The sequence below is a fragment of the Balaenoptera acutorostrata genome, chromosome 18 (assembly GCF_949987535.1).
Source record: "Balaenoptera acutorostrata chromosome 18, mBalAcu1.1, whole genome shotgun sequence".
In the NCBI taxonomy this organism is placed as follows: domain Eukaryota; kingdom Metazoa; phylum Chordata; class Mammalia; order Artiodactyla; family Balaenopteridae; genus Balaenoptera; species Balaenoptera acutorostrata.
This window is the reverse complement of record NC_080081.1, coordinates 3,996,949-4,018,565: the sequence shown is the minus strand read 5'-3', so window position 1 is coordinate 4,018,565 and position 21,617 is coordinate 3,996,949. Positions and strand designations below refer to the sequence as shown.

Sequence of the window (21,617 nt, the reverse complement as noted above, 5' to 3'; positions counted from 1 at the left end):
CAACCCGCCGCTGGGTACCCGGCCCATCGCGAGCATGCGCGTGCGGGCGGCCCGTTCCCGCGGTATCTTGTCCGTCCGGGCCGCCGTCGCGGGGGGGTGGGGAAACTCCTCCGGCCGCGGGCTCTGCGCATGCCCGGGAGGGCGGGCCGGCTTCCCACTCCCGGGAGGAAGGCGAGAGCAGGTGATGTGGGAGCCGGCGGGGGTATTTGCCGGCTACACCGAGCGTGGGCCGGAAGTGGAGGAGCCGAGAGCGGCGCCGCAGGAGCTCCGGGCTACACCGTGGCGACGGCGGCGGCCCCTCGGCTGGAGGAGGACGATGAGGAGCGACGGAAGCGGCGCGGGGGGACGCTTCTGCGCGGCGCCGGGTTCCGAGTCCGCGGCCGACTGCGCAGCCTGCGAGCAGGTCTAAGTAAGTGCGGTGCGGGCCGCCGAGCCGCGGGGCCGCCGTGTCCCGGGGCCGCGGGGGGCGGCTGGCGGGGGCCTCCCGGGAGCGCGGGGCTGCGCGCCCAGGGCCGTGCGGGACCGGACGGAGCCCGCTCCGCAGCCTCGCCGGCCAAGCGGGGGAGAACCCCAAACGGACGCCGGTGTGGGAACCGAGGCGCGCCGATTCCCGACCGCCCTCCGGTGCGGCGCCGGGACGCTGTCCTAGAAGGTGTCTTAGAATGCGCTGTCAGTGGTGTTTCCAGTAACGTGTACGAACCGGCGCGTGGACACCATCCGTCCCCAGCCCAGCCCTCCCCCGCACACAGGAAAAGTGCAGCGAAAATCCCAGCTGCCAGGTGTGAGGCATGGAGTGGTCCTGATCCACTCACGTCAAGAACAGGTTTAGCCCTGCGAATTCCGTGGCAGGAACTTTGGGGTGTTTATGAAACAGGGCGGGAGCACCCCATAGAATTGAAGTCAGTTTTGCTGTAGAGTCTTGTCAACATGTGTTTTCTGCAAAATACATTACGAGAGTTATTGCCCAAGGTATCAGAACCCCAAACAAAGTCTTTTATTCGATAGCTCTTTGACTTAGGTTCACCATGTTACAGTAACTGCGTAGAAAGGCACAAGAAGATGCGGGCTTTAAGTTTTGGTGCTTGGTTTTTCACGGATCCTCTCCTGGTATCTTTCGGCACGCGTTAAGAACTTGTGTGCAAGCGTGGGTTAATCACGTATCTTGCTGAGAGGTTAAGTTTTATTCCACGAGCTAAGAACTCGTGGTTGACCATCTAGTGGTATGTCATAGTTGTCCTGCTTACGCCCTAGACGGCTCAATTCAGTAGTTGTTAATAGAGACTTACTGTGTGCCAGGCATTGCTCTGTCGACTGAAAATACGGATTTGCATAAGATGATGTCACTGTCATCAAGGAACTCACAGTCTTTGTAAAGCAGATGAATTACACTACGGTAGTGAGTGCCGCCACATGAATTTGTACAAACTACAGGATGTGGAATGGTTGGCAGTAGGGAGTGGAGGACCAGGGAAGGCTTTCTGGAGGAGCTGCTACCTGAGCTGGGTTTTGACAGGAAAAAATAAGGCAGCGCCCTAATTCCTTCCTGTGTGCACCTACTCAGGTGATCTCCAGTGAGTCCTACCATTATTTCATCCAGGTCTAGCAGACCTTCTGGTTGTACTTACTCTGCTCTAGTAGATAATAAAATGTTTTAACTTTTGTCTCGTGCAGGTAGCTGCATGTATTAACACACTGTGTTACAGTTGATCTCAGCCGTGTTTCAGTTACGTGTTTGACCCCCTTTTTACACACCAGGAGACATATATTTAGAAAGCTTAAGTGAGTTGTCAGAAGCCGCCCAGCTGTCAACGTACAGAGCCTGAAAACACCCTCCTTCCCACAGCACGACGCTGCCTGCGATTGATAGGTCCTTTGGAATGATGAAAGTGAGCCAGCTTATGAATATCTGTGCATACGGACCTTGGCAAGCCTCCTGGCTTCTCAGCCTCACCTCGGGCCTGAATGAGAGCATTTACTAACCAAGTTGTCCTGGGTCAACATTGTGACTTTGGAAGTGGGAACAGGAAACAATCCAACCTAACCTTTTTCTGTGATCTTTCCTCTCTGGTCACTTACTTCAGGAAAATCTACTTCTGTTTCTCTGTTTTTCTTTAATTTAGAACTCGGTTGTTACTCAGAGATTCTAAAATCTTTCTAATTATTGTTTAGTCACCTCAGGAATGTTTGAGGCCCTTATGTACTCTTTTTAGAATAAACCTAAAAAAAAAAAAGGGTTCTAGTTTTTCTAATTAAGACTTTTTCCCCCTCAAATGATAGACTGCGTAATAAATTATTACATTTTATGTTGCTGTTTCGTATAAGTCCCAGCTCCTACAGCAGTATATTGTACTGGAATTGCAAAGCTGTAGTATTCCCAGGGTGTGAACTGTGTGCATTTATGAGCTCGCCTGAGAATCTTACTTCTTCTGTAACACGGATTTTATAAGAAAATAAATACTGTTTCACCCATTTAGTTAATAGTATTTAGAACACTATCCCGTCGTGAGTTGGAAACTTCCTGAATTTCATTATCAGTTTTAATTCTAACATCACTGTTTGCATTTTTAGCCTTGTGGATCTATTTTTTTTAACCCTTTTCTTTCTTTGATATTTATAATCTCAGAATAAATTGTGATTGGCTTCCACAGTGACAAGAAACTGTTATCTTTGTTCTCTCAGAGTTGACTATATTTGCAAAGTCTTCTGTGCTTCAAGCGAAAGGGAAAGCACAAAAATGCTGCTAAGTTGCTGCCTGGTATAATGTTCCAGATGTCTGCTCCAGCCGATTGAAATCCCAGTTTAAATCCAGCATCTCTATAGGCAGTTACTGTTGATTTGTCCCATAGGACTATTAATACACACTTTTTCATTATTGATGACACGTGGGTAACCATTAGGGAAATAGATAATTCATCCTGTGGTGTCTCCAGCACACTGATAGTGGCTGTTTGTGTTTTCATTTCAGCTGTGCAGCTGGCATGGTTTCTTAACTTTCCAGTGCTTAGCAGAAAAGGAGATCCATTGATGCAGCAGGGCTGAATCTGCTTTCTCTATTACTTGAAATGTGATTGGAAGCTGTGAATTCCCCTAGAGGATACCATTCTCCGCCTGTGATGTAGACATTAGGCATGACACATGAATTTGCTTTCCACTTTTTAGTCTTCCCTTGAACCTACACATGGTTTTGTCACTTGTCAGTATGTTTCTTTAATGTACGAGCAGTTTTTATTTTTAAACAAGATGTTCCTAAAATTATCAGTCGAGATGGATATAAAGGCCTTTAAAATAATAGTACATTTATGACTTTTTAAAATTGTATTTATAATTGGTTACTCTTTAGTCAGATTGTTTTTGGGGAAGTCATATTTAATTCATGTATAGGTAAAACATCTTTTATAGTTTTCAAAGACCTTTTACTGTTGGCAGAATCAGTAAATGAATATATACTGTGCAATACAATATAAACTTCTGCATTTAAAAAGTAATGAGAATAATTAGCATTTACTTTTTTTTTTTGTGAGACAGTTCCAGCCTTCATTAAAGTATAATTTTATCTGCCATTGAAAGAGTAACGTATTTGTTCAGTTTACTCTGCTAGTATTATTGGGGCAGTCATAATTAAATGTATCCATTCCCATAGTTTGAGTTTTAGTTCTTGACATATCTAAGTTGTTAATCTTTATTTATTTTAAATTTTTGGATAAAATATTGCTAAATGAACAAAAATAAGTGGCATAGACAGCTGTTTGATGGAAAGTAAGAGAAATTCTTAACCCTAGAGTTGTACTTTGTCCTGTTTTTAAAAAATTGGCAATAATTTCCCCATGGTTTCTTTAAGTATTCAAGCATAATGAAATCCAGAGATTACTAAAATTATGTTGTGAAGGACACATAGTTAAGGTTTTCTTTTTCTTTTGCTCTGTTTAAGGACAGTGTGATCTTTCTCTAATTTTCCTTGGCTCCTCTATAATTAAATTTATGTTAGACATATACAGTTATATATGTCCATGATTCCTGAGTAGATCGAGGGTTACTGAGTAGATCATGAGCTACTTAAGAATAAGACTGCATATTTATAAATTTTAAATAGTCTACAGTGTCTGAGCACTGTGATTCAGATAGCAGATGTCTGCAAGTATTGGTGGCATTGTCTTTAATCTTTAAATAGTATGATAGGACGCACTGGAATCTGATGAGGCTGGGAAACCAACCCTGGGACCGTTTTGTGGTCTGGGCTGGGTTTGAGGACTCCCTTGCGGGACGTGTAGTTGTGTTCTGAGAACTCATATGATTGAGGGTGGGCATACGTTTGGTATTGATCTCTCTATTGTTTTAAGCCTCAGCTTATTGAACAGTTATTTAAATATTTTTCCTTAGAAATGGAACCATTTGCGATCTTCCAAGTACATATATGAGGGAGCACATAAGGTGATTACCGGAGGTCAGATGCACATGTTCATCACTCACTCAGTTGACTTGTCACTCAGCTCACACTGTAACCAACATGGTGGTTCTGACAGCTTCACAGCTATAAATTGTTTATGTTTTTAGCCTTAAATGGGTTATTGTGTACTCACATGGGCTGATATTTAAAGATAGGGAGCATATGGAGCAATAAAGGTGAACAAAACAAGTTAATGACTGTGGAATTCTCCAGATGATCATCATCAGATTTCTACTTTTCATTCATCTGATCAAAGTGCTTATAGAGTATAAAAAGATATGACTAATATTTCAAAACCATTCTTTTAAAAAGAAAATCATAATTAGATTTACTTTGTCTATACATTATAATAAAAATTAGTCATGTTTTTAATAGATTATTTCTTGAGAAGTGCTCACTAATATCAGTATGACACCTCTAACCACTTCATCTAAATAAAATGCACAAAAATTGTTTTTAAGGTTGATTTTTTTTCATTCAGATATAAGACCTGTGCATGTTATAATAATGTACCTATTACTGATATTGTAACATAGTTAAATTTACTTTGCATGTTATTTTATATGTAGCTCTAGAATCAATTGTTTTTAAAAAATGTATTTGTTTACACATCATGTTTTTTTTGTTCATAATTAACATAAAGCATGTAAAACATTAGATGAGGAGTATTTGTTTAGTTTTGGATAAGTTGTTAACGAAGTATCAGGTACTCAAGGAACAGATAAATTGAGATTATAGATGGAGTAGGCATGGAGAATGGGAATAATTCATAAACAAGTATGATGGTTGGAGCCATGAGAAAGAATGAAATCCCTGAGGGAAAGAAAGGTAAATATACGGAGCCTTGGAAAATGCCTACATTTAGGTGTGGGTCAGAGGGAGAAACACAGGGATTTGATTATACTGGAAGCTGAGGAAGATTCCAGGTTTGGTGCTACTTAGGGGTACGGTGTTGCAGTGTGGATTGAGAAAAGTCCATTGGCTTTATTAGTAAGTGAGGTTTGCTTTTTATGAGAGATCATCACAAGAGCTCACGCATCAGATTCTCTGCTAGTGAGTAGTTAGCAGTTACTGGGGTGGTTGAAGCCATAGATGGGCTTTAGAGACATTTGATATGTGAGAGCTGGTGTGATAATTTGGCAAAGGCATAATTGAGAAATGGGAATAAGTGAGGTATTTAAGATGTAGGCATAAGATTAAAAACAGAGTAATAATGTAGAAGAAGAATGGCAGATGAAGGATATTGGTTGACCGAGCTTCTATGCTCTACAGGTCTAATGTTCTTTCCCTCTAAGCAGCCTTTTTAATTAGTATAAACATTGATTTCACTTGGAGTATATTAAACTCACATTTCTCTTGATTGTTTATGATGCTAAGATGTTATCAGCAAGTGCATTGCAGCATGCAAAAGAACCTGGCAAATAACCATCTCTTCTGGCAACACATTTCATAAATTTTCCCATAGGATGTACTTTTTAAGGGGTAACTAATTGCCTTGCTCATTCTGCATGACCAGCAGCAATGGTCTTGGATTCAGCTGGACATCCTCATTCTCAGAAGACCATACCTGGCACCGGCCTCCCTCTGCTGTGTGGAAAGACGCGGATAGAAAACCTGGCCTGGCAGCATCGGGTAGATTGTTCCAAGTAATAGCTCAGGTTAGTGGAAAGATGGCACTTGGGTGGGAGCAGGTGCCACTGTGAGTTAGCTGCTTCGTGCTCCACAGGAAGCGGTAGCTTTCGTGGCAGCGCAAGGGCATAGCGAGCAGGACTCAGCAGAGGACACAGTGTGTCCCCTCTTTGCGTTCCCCCTGGGCATTGCAGCGCAGCTCACTGTCCTCTCAGTCCAGGCTTAGCTCACTAGCAGGGGTCAGGTTTACCGCACAAAATGCTGCTGAGAAACATAGCGGAATCCCACCTTTATGAGGTTTCCAGGGAAGCAGTGCTAGAAGGTTAACCAGAGGTCACTTTTTTTTCATGGAGGAGAAAAGATTTTTGTTTTTCTATTTTTAAAATTTTATTTATTGACTTTTGGCTGCGTTGGGTCTTTGTTGCCGCGCGCGGGCTTTCTCTAGTTGTGGCGAGCGGGGGCTACTCTTCGTTGTGGTGCGCGGGCTTCTCATTGCGGTGGCTTCTCTTGTTGCGGAGCACGGGCTCTAGGTGCGTGGGCTTCAGTAGTTGTGGCACGTGGGCTCAGTAGTTGTGGCTCGCAGGCTCTAGAGCGCGGGCTAAGTAGTTGTGGCTCACGGGCTTAGTTGCTCCGCGGCATGTGGAATCTTCCTGGACCAGGGCTCGAACCCATGTCCCCTGCATTGGCAGGCAGATTCTTTTTTTTTTTTTAAACTTAGAGCCAAAGATACTGTGTCCGAGGTGGGGATTAAGGAGACATGTGGAATCATGCTATGGAACTAATTATGGATGTGAATTTAAAATTAATTCTCTTTTTTTAAAAAAATTTATTTTATTTTATTTTTGGCTGTGTTGGGTCTTTGTTTCTGTGCGAGGGCTTTCTCTAGTTGTGGCAAGTGGGGGCCACTCTTCATCACGGTGCGCGGGCCTCTCACTATCGCGGCCTCTCTTGTTGCGGAGCACAGGCTCCAGACGCGCAGGCTCAGTAGCTGTGGCTCACGGGCCTAGTTGCTCCGCGGCATGTGGGATCTTCCGGGACCAGGGCTCGAACCCGTGTCCCCTGCATTAGCAGGCAGATTCTTAACCACTGCACCACCAGGGAAGTCCGAGAAAAGGTTTTGTTAACCCTTTATTCAAACTAATTTTTTGGCAAAATAAGTGGAAAACTTACTGTTAGCTCTAGTATCTGTGCAGTGGGCTGTACCCGAGGCAGTGTTCATTTTTATTGATCATCATAGCATCTGGGTTTATGTGAAGTTGTCTTTACATCTCAGCAGATAGCTCTAGTAATTGTACTTTGTTGATAGTTTCAGCAAATTTATCAAATAAAAAACCCTCCCTATATTGTTTGATAGATCCAGTTCCATTAAGAGCACGGAGGTATGATATAGAAGGAGGAGCAGAAATTATTGGCTAATCGGGTTAGGAAAAATAAGGCAGTTCGTGAGTGGAGGTCTCTGTAAACCTCCAGTATGCCGTAATGTATTAAAGAGAAGAGACACACACACACTCTAGAACAGGTTTTTATTAACCTGTCCTTAAAATTGACTTCCATTTGATATTCCTCAAAATGAATTGACTTTTATTGACTTCCACAGTTTAACAATCCATTGCAAGATTACCTTTGTTTATTGCAAAGTCATTTAATTAAGGCAGCTTTTCAGGAATGCTTTGTGGAAAACTGCAAGGTTAATCCCTATTGTTCCTAACCAATAATGGACTCAAATATGCCATTTTTCTGATGTCCAGTCTTAAATATATATGTCTGACACTCAGAATGCAGTTGTGTTTTCTTAGAAATCTAATAATTCAGATACATTACTGGATTGTTCATTTAAAAAACATTTTAGTTTTGAATATATGTAAAGTGGTGTACTACCCATAGGGATACAGTAGTGAAAAAGAAAAACACAGTTCTTGGGCTTAGAGATTTAAATTCAATATTGTATGTTGAAAAGATTCTGAAGACAAAGCAGCTGTTATAGGAAATTACCAGTGATTTAAGAAGCATCCATACCATGAACATAATGAGATTCGAAGAGACTCAGAAATAGTTAGATGCTTTGAAATCAGAGATTAAGAGCTTTGGGTCAAAAAGGCTTGATTTCTTGTCTTGTCTCTAGCATTAATCAGCCTTGTAAATGTTAGCAAGTTGCTTCACCTCTCTACCTGTTTTTTTTTTTTTTTTCCATCTGTAAAAGGGAAATAACATTACATGCTTCCTTAAGTTGTGAGGATTAAATGACTTGAATTGGAAAAATGAGTCAGCTGAAAATTAATGAAAATTGCTCAGACATTGTTACAGCCCTCAGAGATGCCACCAGAGCGTGAGGTATGCTGGGGACTGTGGTTCCTGACGGAGGAGCCCAGGAAGACGGCTGCTGTTACTCACTAACCGTGACCACAGGGAGACCTCACGTCTGTCCCAGCCTCACTTCACTTCGAAATATGTCATCTCAGCCAGTGAGCAGGGCTCTGGATATCGAGAGCTAGCGCATCAACAATTCCCTATTCCGGGGTTAAAATGCCCTTAAATATTTCTGTAGTTACAAATGGGAGAGCTGGTTGGATCAACAGTGAGATGCTTGAGCACAGCTTATTTCAGAAGCTCTCACTGGTCATGGATCCTGTCCTGTTCCCATCCTCTGGAAGAAAGAGGAGAAGGGAGAGAGAGCCCAGTGCGAGAGACCAAAAGGTTGATCCTTGTACAGAGCTTGTGATTTCTGGGGAAGAGCTCAGAAACTTGTTTTCAGGAAATTTCTCAACAGAAGATTTGACTGTCATGTGATGCTGGCATTTCTCATGTTCTCAGGCATTTCTCATTATATCAGGTTAGATTTACTGTATATATTATAGAAAGACCTTTAAAAAATAGATGTTTTGCCATAATTTCCTACGAATGATCATAAATATATGCAAGCAACTGTGTGTTTAAAAAAGCAAATTTGGGCTTCCCTGGTGGCGCAGCGGTTGAGAATCTGCCTGCCAATGCAGGGGACACGGGTTCGAGCCCTGGTCCGGGAAGATCCCACATGCCGCGGAGCAACTGGGCCCGTGAGCCACAATTACTGAGCCTGCGCGTCTGGAGCCTGTGCTCCGCAACAAGAGAGGCCGCGATAGTGAGAGGCCCGCGCACCGCGATGAAGAATGGCCCCCGCTTGCCGCAACGGGAGGAAGCCCTCGCACAGAAACGAAGACCCAACACAGCCATAAGTAAATAAAAAAAAAAAAAAAAAGCAAATTTATCTTTAAACATCTAGTTGCAGTTCCCAAGAAGGACAGAAAGAAATAGGGTGATGTAAAAACAGAGATGATGGTAATGATGATGATAGCTGTTTACTGAGCCTTTTCTGTGAGTGAAGTCTTGTTTTGGAGGCAGCAAAAAAAAAAAAAAAAAAGAAATTAAAGAGGCTACTTTTTTAAAAAAGATATTTTTTCAAAGTTTGAAAATCGAAAACTTTAACTATATAGTTTAATCTGTGTAGGTGGTTTGAATTTCAAAATATGCCCTGTCCATGTATTAGGAGCTTTATGTTTTATTTAGTGTTGTATTAGTTTTTTATAAGAACTTTGATTTGAAAACTTGAGTCAATTCACTCCTGATTATACAGGTTGTAGGAGTGCTTTGCCATGCCCTTATCAAATTCCTAGATTTTTTTTTTCTTATAGGTGCTTGGTAAGTTCTAATTTTGATGTTAATTCAAGCAGAACATGGTTAAGAATGTGGTAGTACAGCCAGAAATACTAGTCCCAAAAGCAAATGAAGTTAATATATCTGTAGCATTTGTAAATGCTTTTTAATTAATTTTATTTGATAATGCTGACCAGCTTTATAAATAGGCATTTTTAGAATTCTCATTCTACTAAAAAGGAAATTCAAACTGGAAATAACTGATAAACCCAAGATTATTTAACAAATATATGGTAGAGCAGACTTTAAGGGTGATGGAATTTTAGTGTGTTTTTTTCTACTATATCACCAAATAAGTGATATTTGAGTTACTCATCTCTCTGATACTTCTGTCATAAACGATTGCCTTGACTATGAAAAAAAGTACATTTTTTCCCTAAAGAAATATCTTAAATGGTATCTTATTTTCCAAATGATACAGTGCCTTAGTGTATTTGTATGTTATATCCCAAACCTTGTTAATCCTAATCATTATACAAAAATTATTTTATTTTGATGTATTAAGTAAATGCCAGTCTGTTTTCAAATTTTCCTAATACAACTTCTGGGTACAAATGAATATCATTCTCTTAAAGAAATAAAATTAAGTAAGCATTAGATGAAAAATTTAAGTGCTCAGATGTGTTGTTCAGACTTATCCACTACAGTGAAGGATTATAGAGTAGCCCTGTATAATTTAAGCTGTTGATGAATAGTGGTCAGAGATTGTAAACAGCATTGATGATTGACCTGGAACAGTTATTCAGTATTCAGTGTAATTGGCTTATTTGGCTGCTGTAGTGTAGTCTCTTTCAATCTGGTTCTTATCCAGGTCTGACACCTAATGCTCAGGTATTGCTTCTGTAGTTGTTAAGCTTGGATTTTTGTTTTACCTCACATACCTGCTTTTCTCTGGCTTAACATAGTGCTTATTGTAATAAAACTTGCTGCAACTGGGTGGCAGTGTTGATTTTAGAGAAACTTCAGAAAAATGCTGCACTGTTGGTTTATGTTCAAAGAGAGTTATTTGAACACAAATTCAGATTTGAAAGTCCATGTTTAGCGGAATAGTAAAATATTTTTGGTGAGATAATAGTGAAAAATCGAATCTATTAAATCGTCTAACTCATCTTTGTAGCCAGTATAATTTAACTTGGTTTTCAGTGTTTAAATCTAATTTGATGAACTAAAATGCCACACTTATTAGCTTATGGCATACAGTAAAATTTTAAAGATAAGTCATTAACAATTATTTATTAACTTTAAGAATAACTTCCTTATGGTAGTTTTGTTAGTGAGTAAAAGAGAATGTAATTTTTAAAAATGGTAAATATATAAGTAAATGAGTACTACATAAGAAAAATTGCAACGTCTCACCTCTTGTGCCTTTTTAAGACGACACATATACACTTTATTTGATAACAAAAACAATGACTTCTGAAAGCTTTTCTTTTGTATTTTCTTTACATCAGTTATAGTTTTTAGCAAACTTTAAAAAGATTTTTCTCCAGTAAGTCGTTTTCTTCATTTATCTCTGGTTCTGAAATAGAATTTCTGTGTCTTTGTTTCACACTTATCCCCCAAGTGTTTATGGCCTTATCAGTATACTGTAGCAATCTTTGTTTACCCACTGGTATGAAATTGCAGTAAGGGCTCTATAAAAGATTGAGCGTATTTCACAGTATTAACAATCTAAAGTTTCTTTTTAATCAGATATGAAAGACAAATTATTAGACTTTTTCTTAAAAATAATACAATATTAGAAACTAGTGTTCCATTTAAATTATTTTTTAAATTTAGCTGTGAGAACCTCCAAATAGAAGGGAAAATATTTTATATTTTTTATTTTAGTTTAATTATAATTTTTTTCTATAATGTGAAAAAGAAAATTGACAATAAATTCTATTGGATTGGTCTTGATAAGTTAGAATCTGTTAACTACCTCTTTAATAAAATTTGCCCTCAACCTACCTAGCTCAGTGAAGTTGTAGGATACAAAATCAATATATAAAAGTCTGTCATGTTTCTATATGCTAATAATGAACTGTCAGAGAAATTAAAATGATCCCACTTACAGTTCCATCAAGAAGAATAAAATAGCTAGGCAGAACACTCTTTGACATAAATTGCAACAATATTTTTTTGGGTCCATCTCCTAGAGAAATGGAAACAAAAGCAAAAATAGACAAATGGGACTTAATTAAACTTAAAAGCTTTTTCACAACAAAGTAAATCATAAACAAAATGAAAAGACAGCCTATGGACTGGGAGAAAATGTTTGCAAACCATGAGACCAACAAGGGCTTAATTTCCAAAATATACAAACAGTTTATACAGCTCAATATCAGAAAAAAAAAAAAAACCCACAACCCAATCAAAAAATGGGCAGAAGACCTAAATTGACATTTCTCCAAAGAAGACATACAGATGGCCACTGGCACATGAAAAGATGCTCAGCATCACTAATTATTAGAGAAATTCAAATCAAAACTACAATGACATACCACCTCACACTGATCAATCAAAATGGCCATCATCAGAAAGTCTACAAATAATAAATACTGAAGAGGTTGTGGAGAAAAGTAAGCTCTCCTAAACTGTTGGTGAGAATGTAAATTGGTGCAGCCATTATGGAGAACAGGATGGAGGTTCCTTAAAAACTAAATATAGAATTACTCTATGATCGAGCAGTCTCATTCCTGGGCATATATCCAGAAAAGACGAAAACTGTAATTCGAAAAGATGGATGCACCCCAGTGTTCATAGCAGCACTATTTACAATAGCCAAGATGTGGAAGCAACCTAAATATCCATCAACAGATGAATGGATAAAGAAGATGTGGCGCACACACACACACACACACACACACACAAACACACACACAGTGGAATATTACTCAGCCCTAAAAAAGAATGAAATAATGCCATTTGCAACAACATGGATGGACCTAGAGATTGTCATGTTAATTGAACTAAGTCAGACAGAGAAAGATAAATATCATATGGTGTCACTTATATGTGGAATATAAAAAATTATGCAAATGAATTTATTTACAAAACAGAAATAGACTCACAGATATAGAAAGCAAAGTTATGGTTACCAAAGGGGAAAGAGGGGGAGATAAACTGGGAATTTGGGATTAACAGGTATACACTACTACATATAAAATAGATAAACAAGGACCTGCTATGTAACCTAAGATACATTCAATATCTTGGAATAACATAATGGAAAAGAATCTGAAAAAGTTATATATATGTATATATATATATAAAACTGAATCACTTTGCTGTACACCTAAAACATTGTAAGTCAACTATACTTCAGTTTAAAAAAAGAATAAAATACCCAGGAATAAATTTAACCAAGGAGGTAAAAGAATTGAACACTGACGACTATAAGACATTAATGAAAGAAATTGAAGGATACACAAAAAAGTGGAAAGGTATTTGGGACTCATGGATTGGAAGAATTAATATTGTTCATACTGCCCAAAGCAGTCTACAGATTCAGTACAATCCCTATCACAATTCCAGGGGCATTTATCTCAGAAAAAAAACAATCCTAAAATTTGTATGGAACTACAAAAGACTCTGAATAGTCGAAGCATTCTTGAGAAAGGAAAACAGAGGTGGAGACATCATGCTTCCTGATTTCAAACTATATTACAAAGCTATAGTAATCAGAACAGTATGGTATTGGCATAAAAACAAACACATAGATCAGTGGAACAGAATAGAGAGCCCAGAAATAAACCCACACATGTATGTTAATTAATTTATGACAAAGGAGCCAAGAATATACAATGGGGAATGGACAGTTTCTTCAATAAATGATGTTGGGTAAACTGGGTAACCACATGAAGAAGAATGAAACTGGACTACTGTTTTACACCATACAGAAAAATCAACTCAAAATGGATTAAAGACTTGAAATTTAGCACTAACTCAAAAAGATACATGCACCACTATGTTCACTGTAGCGTTATTTACAATAGCCAGGATACGGAGACAACCTAGGTGTTCATCGACGGATGAATGAATAAAGAAAATGTGGGATGTGTGTGTGCGCGCGCACACAGTGGAGTATTATTCATCCATTAAAAAGGAGGACATTTTGCCATTTACAACAACATGGATAGATCTTGAGGACATTATACTAAGTAAGTCAGAGAAGGACAAATACTGTATGATCTCACTTATGTGTAGATTCTGAAAACAAACAAAACAACCCCATACTCATAGATAGAGAGAACATATTGGTTGTTGCCAGAAGCTGGGGGTAGTGAGCAAAATAAGAGAAGTGGGTCAAAAGGTATAAACTTAACAGTTGTAAAATAAGTCATGGGGATGTTATGTACGGCATGGTGACAAGTTAATAATACTGTATTGCATGTTTGAAAGTTACTAAGCGTAGATCTTAGAAGTTCTCATCACAAGAAAAAAATTTTGTAACTATGTATGGTGATGGATGTTAACTAGATTTATTGTGATCATTTTGCAGTATATACAGATATTGAATCATTATGTTGTACACCTGAAATTAATATGGTGTATGTCAGTTTTACCTCAAATTAAAAAATTGCCCTCACCTTACCTAGCTGACCAGTGGGTGCACCAGGAGCCTTAGAAGCATGCTCCTTGGTCTCCAGGCTCTTCTGCCTGCAAAGCTAGGACACGGCCACTCCACTTATGCTCCAGAGCCTTTGTTCCCTCATATAAAAAATTGGGAACATGGCATCAACTTATTTTTCTGTCAAATCAAGGAGAATACATGAATGAAAGTACCTGCATTTTTTTAGAAAATGAATATAGTTTGATGAATATTTGTGTTTCATATATACAGCAGTGGAGGGAGAAAGGAGACCTTGAGAACTGAAGGGATGAGGAAAAGTAGAACAATCGATTTTGTGGATGGATTGATGTAGGTTTCCAAGAATTCACCTAGTACCATGATTTATTACATCATGGATCTAACTTTTAAAATAATAGATATATGTTGAATTACTGATTCTCCCTATCTCTGTCTCTCTTCAGGACGCTTACGGAGAGCCACAATGGAAAAGTCCTGGATGCTGTGGAACTTTGTTGAAAGATGGCTAATAGCTTTGGCTTCATGGTCTTGGGCTCTCTGCCGTATTTCTCTTTTACCTTTAATAGTGACTTTCCATCTGTATGGAGGCATTATCTTACTTTTGTTAATATTCATATCAATAGCAGGTATTCTCTATAAATTCCAGGATGTATTGCTTTATTTCCCAGAGCAGCCTTCTTCTTCACGCCTTTATGTTCCCATGCCGACTGGTATTCCACATGAAAACATTTTCATCAGAACCAAAGATGGAGTGCGTCTAAATCTTATTTTGATAAGATACACTGGAGACAATTCGCCCTATTCCCCAACTATAATTTATTTTCATGGGAATGCAGGCAACATAGGTCACAGGTTACCGAATGCATTGCTTATGTTGGTTAACCTCAAAGTTAATCTTTTACTTGTTGATTATCGAGGATATGGAAAAAGTGAAGGAGAAGCAAGTGAAGAAGGACTCTACCTAGATTCTGAGGCTGTGCTAGACTACGTGATGACCAGACCTGACCTTGACAAAACAAAAATTTTTCTTTTTGGCCGTTCCTTGGGAGGGGCAGTAGCTATTCATTTGGCCTCTGAAAATTCACATAGGATTTCAGCCATTATGGTGGAGAACACATTTTTAAGCATACCGCATATGGCCAGCACTTTATTTTCATTCTTTCCAATGCGTTACCTTCCTTTATGGTGCTACAAAAATAAATTTTTGTCCTACAGAAAAATCTCTCAGTGCAGAATGCCTTCTCTTTTCATCTCTGGACTCTCTGACCAATTAATCCCACCAGTAATGATGAAGCAACTTTATGAACTCTCCCCATCTCGGACTAAGAGATTAGCCATTTTTCCTGATGGAACTCATAATGATACATGGCAATGCCAGGGTTACTTCACTGCCCTTGAACAGTTCATCAAAGAAGTAATAAAGAGTCATTCTCCTGAAGAAATGGCAAAAACTTCATCTAATGTAACAATTATATAATGTTTTTCTTTTTGATTAATGCACTGTATTTTAATTTGTGCAGAATGATAAAGAATGTTCCTTTCTAGAAGTGTGTTATATCTGTACTTGTCTGAAGAGTGACATTAAACTTTGAAAGGACTTCAGTGCTCCTTTAAAATGATCCAAATAGTTTTTTACATTTGAAGAACTATAATTATTGGGATTTCATACATTTTCATCGAACCTTTCAATGTGGTTATGTATCCATACCTTTAGTTTAATATGCTATCATAATAGCATATTATATTCAAAAGTTTCTTGTTGCTAAAGTTGTGTAATCTATGTGACACTTAGATTAATGACTAAGTGTGGAAGGAGACATGTAAACAAGAAATCTTTGGGTATTATTCCTTTAGTAGATATTGGGACAATCATGGTAAGCAAACTTAGTTCTGTAATTGCATTTTTCACCTTAAAAGTTAAAATGAAATGCATGATGGTATTTTATTCCTTGACTTATGCAATGCAATGTTTTTAATGTAAATACTGATCATATACCAATGTATATGGTAACCTGGGTTATATCTATTTTTATGTAAACTCTATTTTGTTTTTAGCAAGAAATGAAATTGAGGCCTGTGTGCAGGTTGCCATTGAATTTTGCTCTGGTGAATGCTGAGATCCAGCTTTTTCTTACAAATAAATGGGACCCCATTTTCCAATATAAACGTACCGTGTTTTGTTAGGTACAGTCTGGATCATGGCATGTAAAAATAGAAATTGAGAATTTTACTGCAGCTTTGATGTGCATATTTGAACTTTTTAACATTTGTAATTTTGGTGGCAAAGAGAATTTTAGCTTCTGTCGATTTTGTAAGTCTACAGCTGAACCACTAATAGCAGTCATAATGAAGATTAGAATCTGTTTAAGAATTAGGAAGTCTTATCATTACATTATTGTACATACTGTTTTACAAGAATTCCCACATTTCATTTTTAAGTCCAAGTATCTAGGTATATCTATCCCACTAAAGCCAGGATATCATTTATTGGACTTTCTGAAAATAAAAGTTACAAAAACAAAAGTAAATGAAAACTATATTCTTTGGTCTGATGTTTCAGTTATGAAATAGAAGAACTGCATCAAAAGACAGCTTTAGGAAGTCTTATTTATTTTCTACATGTGAGAATGCGCGGATAAAGGAACTCTAGAGCTTTTGATCACAGAACGTGTGACCACATTTAACAATTAAATGGCTGTAAGTGGGAAGTAGTATTTAGACATATAGAAGGTAAGAAAAATCTTATTTAAAAAAAGAGCCCCTTAAAACTTACAGGATTTACCTTAAGATATATAAGCTAAGTTGTTTCAAGCGGTCCTCAAAAATTAGATGTAATTGAGCTCTGTACGTTATGTCAGCTTTAACATATGATATTCTGAGTATTTTAGCTATATTTATTGGCTTTGTGCAAGCAGCTAGGGCAGAGAAATAATGGGTCAATAATCTTGACCTTAATTGAAACTCTTTCCATGGAGATAGGGCTAGAAATACTTTTGCCAAATAACATTCTTATCATTCACTTTATGTCAGTATTTAGAAAAAAATATAGCAAGTGTGATTTCTAAAGGATAATGTTTTCTATAAATTGTAAAAAAGTCATGCGTTTTTAAAAACAGTTGGAAACGCGTATTATGGAAGGTGTGTTTTGTATTTATAAATTCATTACAATTAAAGGCTACTTTTCATCTTGTCAGTCATTGCTACGTAGAATGACTATCCTAAAGAGTCATGTATTAACAAGAACGTTAATACAACAAAATGTAGTGTAGTTAGACATGAGCTTAAATGGTACACCTTAGACTTGTATCATTCTTTAAAGTTTACAAAGTACCTTATGTTTTCATGTGATGATTTAGTCTAGTACACTATGGAGGAATGTTTCAACTTTAGTTACAAATATTATGCTGATGAAGTATAAAGAGCTTTTTCTTCATCAGTGTTTTGTTTTATGCTGCTCTTTTTTTTTTTTTTTTTTTTTTTAGTACTCCAGGTTTATTAACAATCCCCCCCTCTTCTTTTTGACCCAGGACTTAAGAAGTTGTGGAGTACATGTGTCCCATCCCTACCTTCATTCTCCTCTTTGGGTTGAGGAGCCTTTCTTTCTGCAGCAAAAGGAAAAGGTGTCTAGGGTTGTAGCACATCTTTCCTTCCTAGCTTCCTTCTGTATTTGAGACTGGTTCCTTAGATGGGAAGGGGGTAGAAGACAAACTCCTATTATCAGGGGTCCATGAAGCCTGTGGCATCATTTTTAATAAAACGTGAATTTTTCATGAGTCACACCTTCATTTTGGGCTCATCTCTTAGTGGAATAGGTGTGTGTCTATCTTGTTTATTAATTTCTGGCTCATTGATGTAAGAGCAGCTGTAGGAGTTTCTGAATGAGTTTTTAAGTTATTAAGCTACTGGAATTTGGAAACCCTAGAGTGATTTTAAGTATGGCAAGATAAAATCCACTGAGATCAAAATCCATTATTTCAAAAGGGATTATTGGGGGTAAAACGGCAAAAAAGATCCTAAAAAAAGATATTGCAAAATACAGGAAGAAATCATTTGTAACAGATAAAAGAATATTAATAGGATAGAAACAACTGGAAAGGGAAATGTGACATCATTCTTAAATGTAGATCTAGGAAATAATTAGCTGGTGAGGTTGGTGAAAAGGAAGCATAACATGTAAAACATCATTTGAACTCAAGGTGCTTCTAACAGAGAAGTCAACTGGAGCACCTGATACTGCATCTACCCTATGTTTTTGCAAACACTTTGACTGTAAAATTGGTGTTTTCATTAAAATGGTATTCTGAAATTTGTTATGGGGCAGCTTAAATTTATTTTTTCATGACTGTAGACAGTTGATAATAACCCAAATTCTACCTTTGGTAATGCGTCACCAGATTAATGATACCGTAATATTTATTGAGAATTCATACCACCTGATGCTTTCATACTCATTTCTTATGTTTATAAGATTTGGTTTGAGGTGGGTATGGGCTTGTTTGGTGGAATTAAAGAATGAAGGCCATATTCAGTTTTATATAAACTATCATGCAAGCCCAGCCAAAGTGTAGTTTTTGACTGAGTCCTGTCCTTGAGGTTAGGAATAAACAAGGTAAACCTTAAAAGAGGGTGTCGCAGAAGTCACTTTTTAAATTAGATCATGATTGAGATATACTGAAAACCTCCACTGACCTCTCCCCTCTCTGTTTTTCTCATTATGTTTGACAGCAATTATGGAGAAAGAAATGTGAAAAGAATTAGTCATAATGCTTTTGGATTATCCTTAAATTTATGTATTTTCATATCACTCAGGTAAAGTTGGGAAATGACAGAGCACAGACATATTTTTTAAATCAGAGTAGAAAATAAAAAAAAGCACTTCTGTTGACTTATATTGCCATATGTGCACATCATCTCAGCTAATCAGAAATAGTATATTCATTTGTATGACAAAATAAATGCATTCATCCTAATAGTAGTCAACACATTTTGCCAGATGGTGCAAATATACCTCCATTTATATTTTGTATCTTAAAAATGTAGTTTAACAATAGGACTGTGTGTAAGAGACACTTCTTTTACGGAAAGTGTCATATATACGTATGTAACAGGGATGAGTGTGTTGTTTAACATCATTTATAACAGAATTTCTGTCAGTACTCCGTATACTGAAAATTCAAGTTGTTTTCAACCTATTCAGATACGTTCAGGATAAAATAAGTTAATCCAACTTCATAATGTAAATCATATTTTTGTTATTTGCCATATTTTATTTGAAGCAGTGATAAAATTTTATAATTCAAATCTGAATGTTACAGTACATTATGTGCTAATCATGGCAAAAGCAAACATTTACATTTGTGTTTTTACAATAAATTTCTTTTAAAATACACTTTCTATTTTTCTGTACTGACATATGCAATAAATTGATACATTAAAAGTTTGATTAATGTCTTAAGATAGTTTGTATTCAGTCTTTTCTATTAACCTAGATTATATGGTAGGACATTAAAGCTTCCTTAATGATCAAATAAACTCCTGAATTTTTACTGAAATTAATTTTTATTGTACTAACGGTGTGAATAAAAAGTAGAAGTTAGATTTATTTTCCCTCTCCTCGTATTTTTCTCCCACATACATTTCATTTAGGCTAATATTAAATATTTTCTATATGTGACCTGCTGGTGAATGAATAGATCCAAAGCATTTGATTAGTTACATTAATCTAGGAATGAATAGATTTTAACTGTTCATAGTCATGTTGTCTTGAGATTTCATAAAGTGCCTTTTCATGAAATTTGCTTTTTTTTCTCTTATTAGTACTGTGTTAATGATTTGGGATGATTACAAAAATGGCCTAATATTCATTCGACCTTGAGGGGGCTGTAGCTTGCTTTCCCTAACCAGAAATTTGCATGCTTGAATAGTGTCACAACCAGTTGGATGATAGGAAATGTATGACAAACCTTAAATGGCCCCCTGTAAGTGCAGATGAAGAATTCACCTAGTGGAGACCATTTTTCCATGGGTAGATCTGGTGGGAAGAAGCATCCCTCATGTGCTTCCCTGAGAGATCACCAACCTGAATCCTTTAGATAACTAGTTCTTATTTTCAAGCGATAATTTTTTCACATTCCTATTTCACTCTTCAGCTCCTGCTTTACATCCTAAAGATGATGAGCAGTTGGATCTGGTTAGACTGTAACTCCTGTCTTATGAAGGGGAAGGGAGGGAAAAGATACCCTTTGAATACCTACAAGTGTAGAATGTGTTAATGTCATTGAACCCTCACAGCAAACTGCCTAGTAATTTGCACATAAAAGTCCCATTTTATAATAAACAGGCTCAGAGTGGTTCAGTAATATGCTCAAGATTACCCAGAATGGAGCTGGGATCTGAATGTGTCTCCAGTTCTCAATCTAGGACAACTGCACATTGCCTCATTTACTCAATGAAACAATTTGTTTTTATCCATGTTGGAGTTGATTTAAGACATTGAAATGAAATTAAAAGTGACTATGTATAGAAAACTAGGAATATACAAGAAACTACACTTTTTTCAGAGTAGTTAAATGTATGTCCCTGCAGGAAAATGTAGACGTTAATTAACCTCGTAAGACTTCTCATCCTCTTTCCTCAGCCTTTTATAGAAAAATTTAGGAGTCATCTTCCTCGTGAAGTGAAACTGATATATTTGATCTTGCTGTTTCTTTTTCCAATAAGATTTATTTTCCCAGCCTTTCCACTATTACCATACCACCATACCAGTCCCTGGAATTATTTTATAATAGCTGAAGTTTTAATTGAATGCTTGTTATGTACCCAGTATTGTTCTGACTCCTTTTCGTCATTCTTTTTTTTTTATTTTTTGGCTGCCCTATATGGCTTGTGGGATTCTAGTTCCCAGACCAGGGATTGAACCATGGTCCACGGCAGTGAGAACAGAGTCCCAACCACTGGACCGCCAGGGAATTCCCTGTCATTTATTCTTGATAACTGAATGGTCTATGATCTGGTGTCCAAATCCACTGACCCCACTCCTCCATGTTTGTCCTGTTCTAATTTGTCAGAAAAAATCTGCATGCCTTTCCCTAAGAGCATTTAGTGACTTCATTTCTCATTAAAGTCAAGACTTCTTGGTCTATAAGGTCCTTCACCAACTAAACAATCTCGTTGTGAAAGAAGTTTTCTCTTTCTGTTGCATAAGCCAAACTCATTCCTCCTCTATGCGTTTACCTATGTCCGGTGCTTTAACTGCTAGGTGGAATGTCCTCTCACCTTGCT

General features: G+C 37.6%; 2 protein-coding genes across 3 annotated transcripts in view; both read left to right on the top strand.

The window, feature by feature from the left end:
* The first annotated feature begins 273 nt into the window (after nucleotides 1–273).
* Nucleotides 274–19,906, top strand: ABHD13 (abhydrolase domain containing 13). 2 transcript variants are annotated; one of them, XM_057533185.1, is made up of 3 exons: nucleotides 282–409; nucleotides 5,982–6,102; nucleotides 14,780–19,906. In XM_057533185.1, the coding sequence occupies exon 3, from the start codon at nucleotides 14,800–14,802 to the stop codon at nucleotides 15,811–15,813; it is 1,014 nt and encodes a 337-aa protein (XP_057389168.1). In that variant the 5' UTR covers nucleotides 282–409; nucleotides 5,982–6,102; nucleotides 14,780–14,799; the 3' UTR covers nucleotides 15,814–19,906. The 2 variants fall into 2 exon arrangements, with proteins under 2 accessions (XP_057389167.1, XP_057389168.1); XM_057533184.1 differs by lacking the exon at nucleotides 5,982–6,102 and having other exon boundaries at nucleotides 274–409.
* Nucleotides 325–21,617, top strand: part of TNFSF13B (TNF superfamily member 13b) — an 84,872-nt gene continuing 63,579 nt past the window's right edge. Inside the window, exon 1 of the mRNA XM_057533186.1 lies at nucleotides 325–409. The gene's annotated coding sequence lies outside the window, so the exon portion shown is untranslated. The remainder of the gene's footprint in view (nucleotides 410–21,617) is intronic.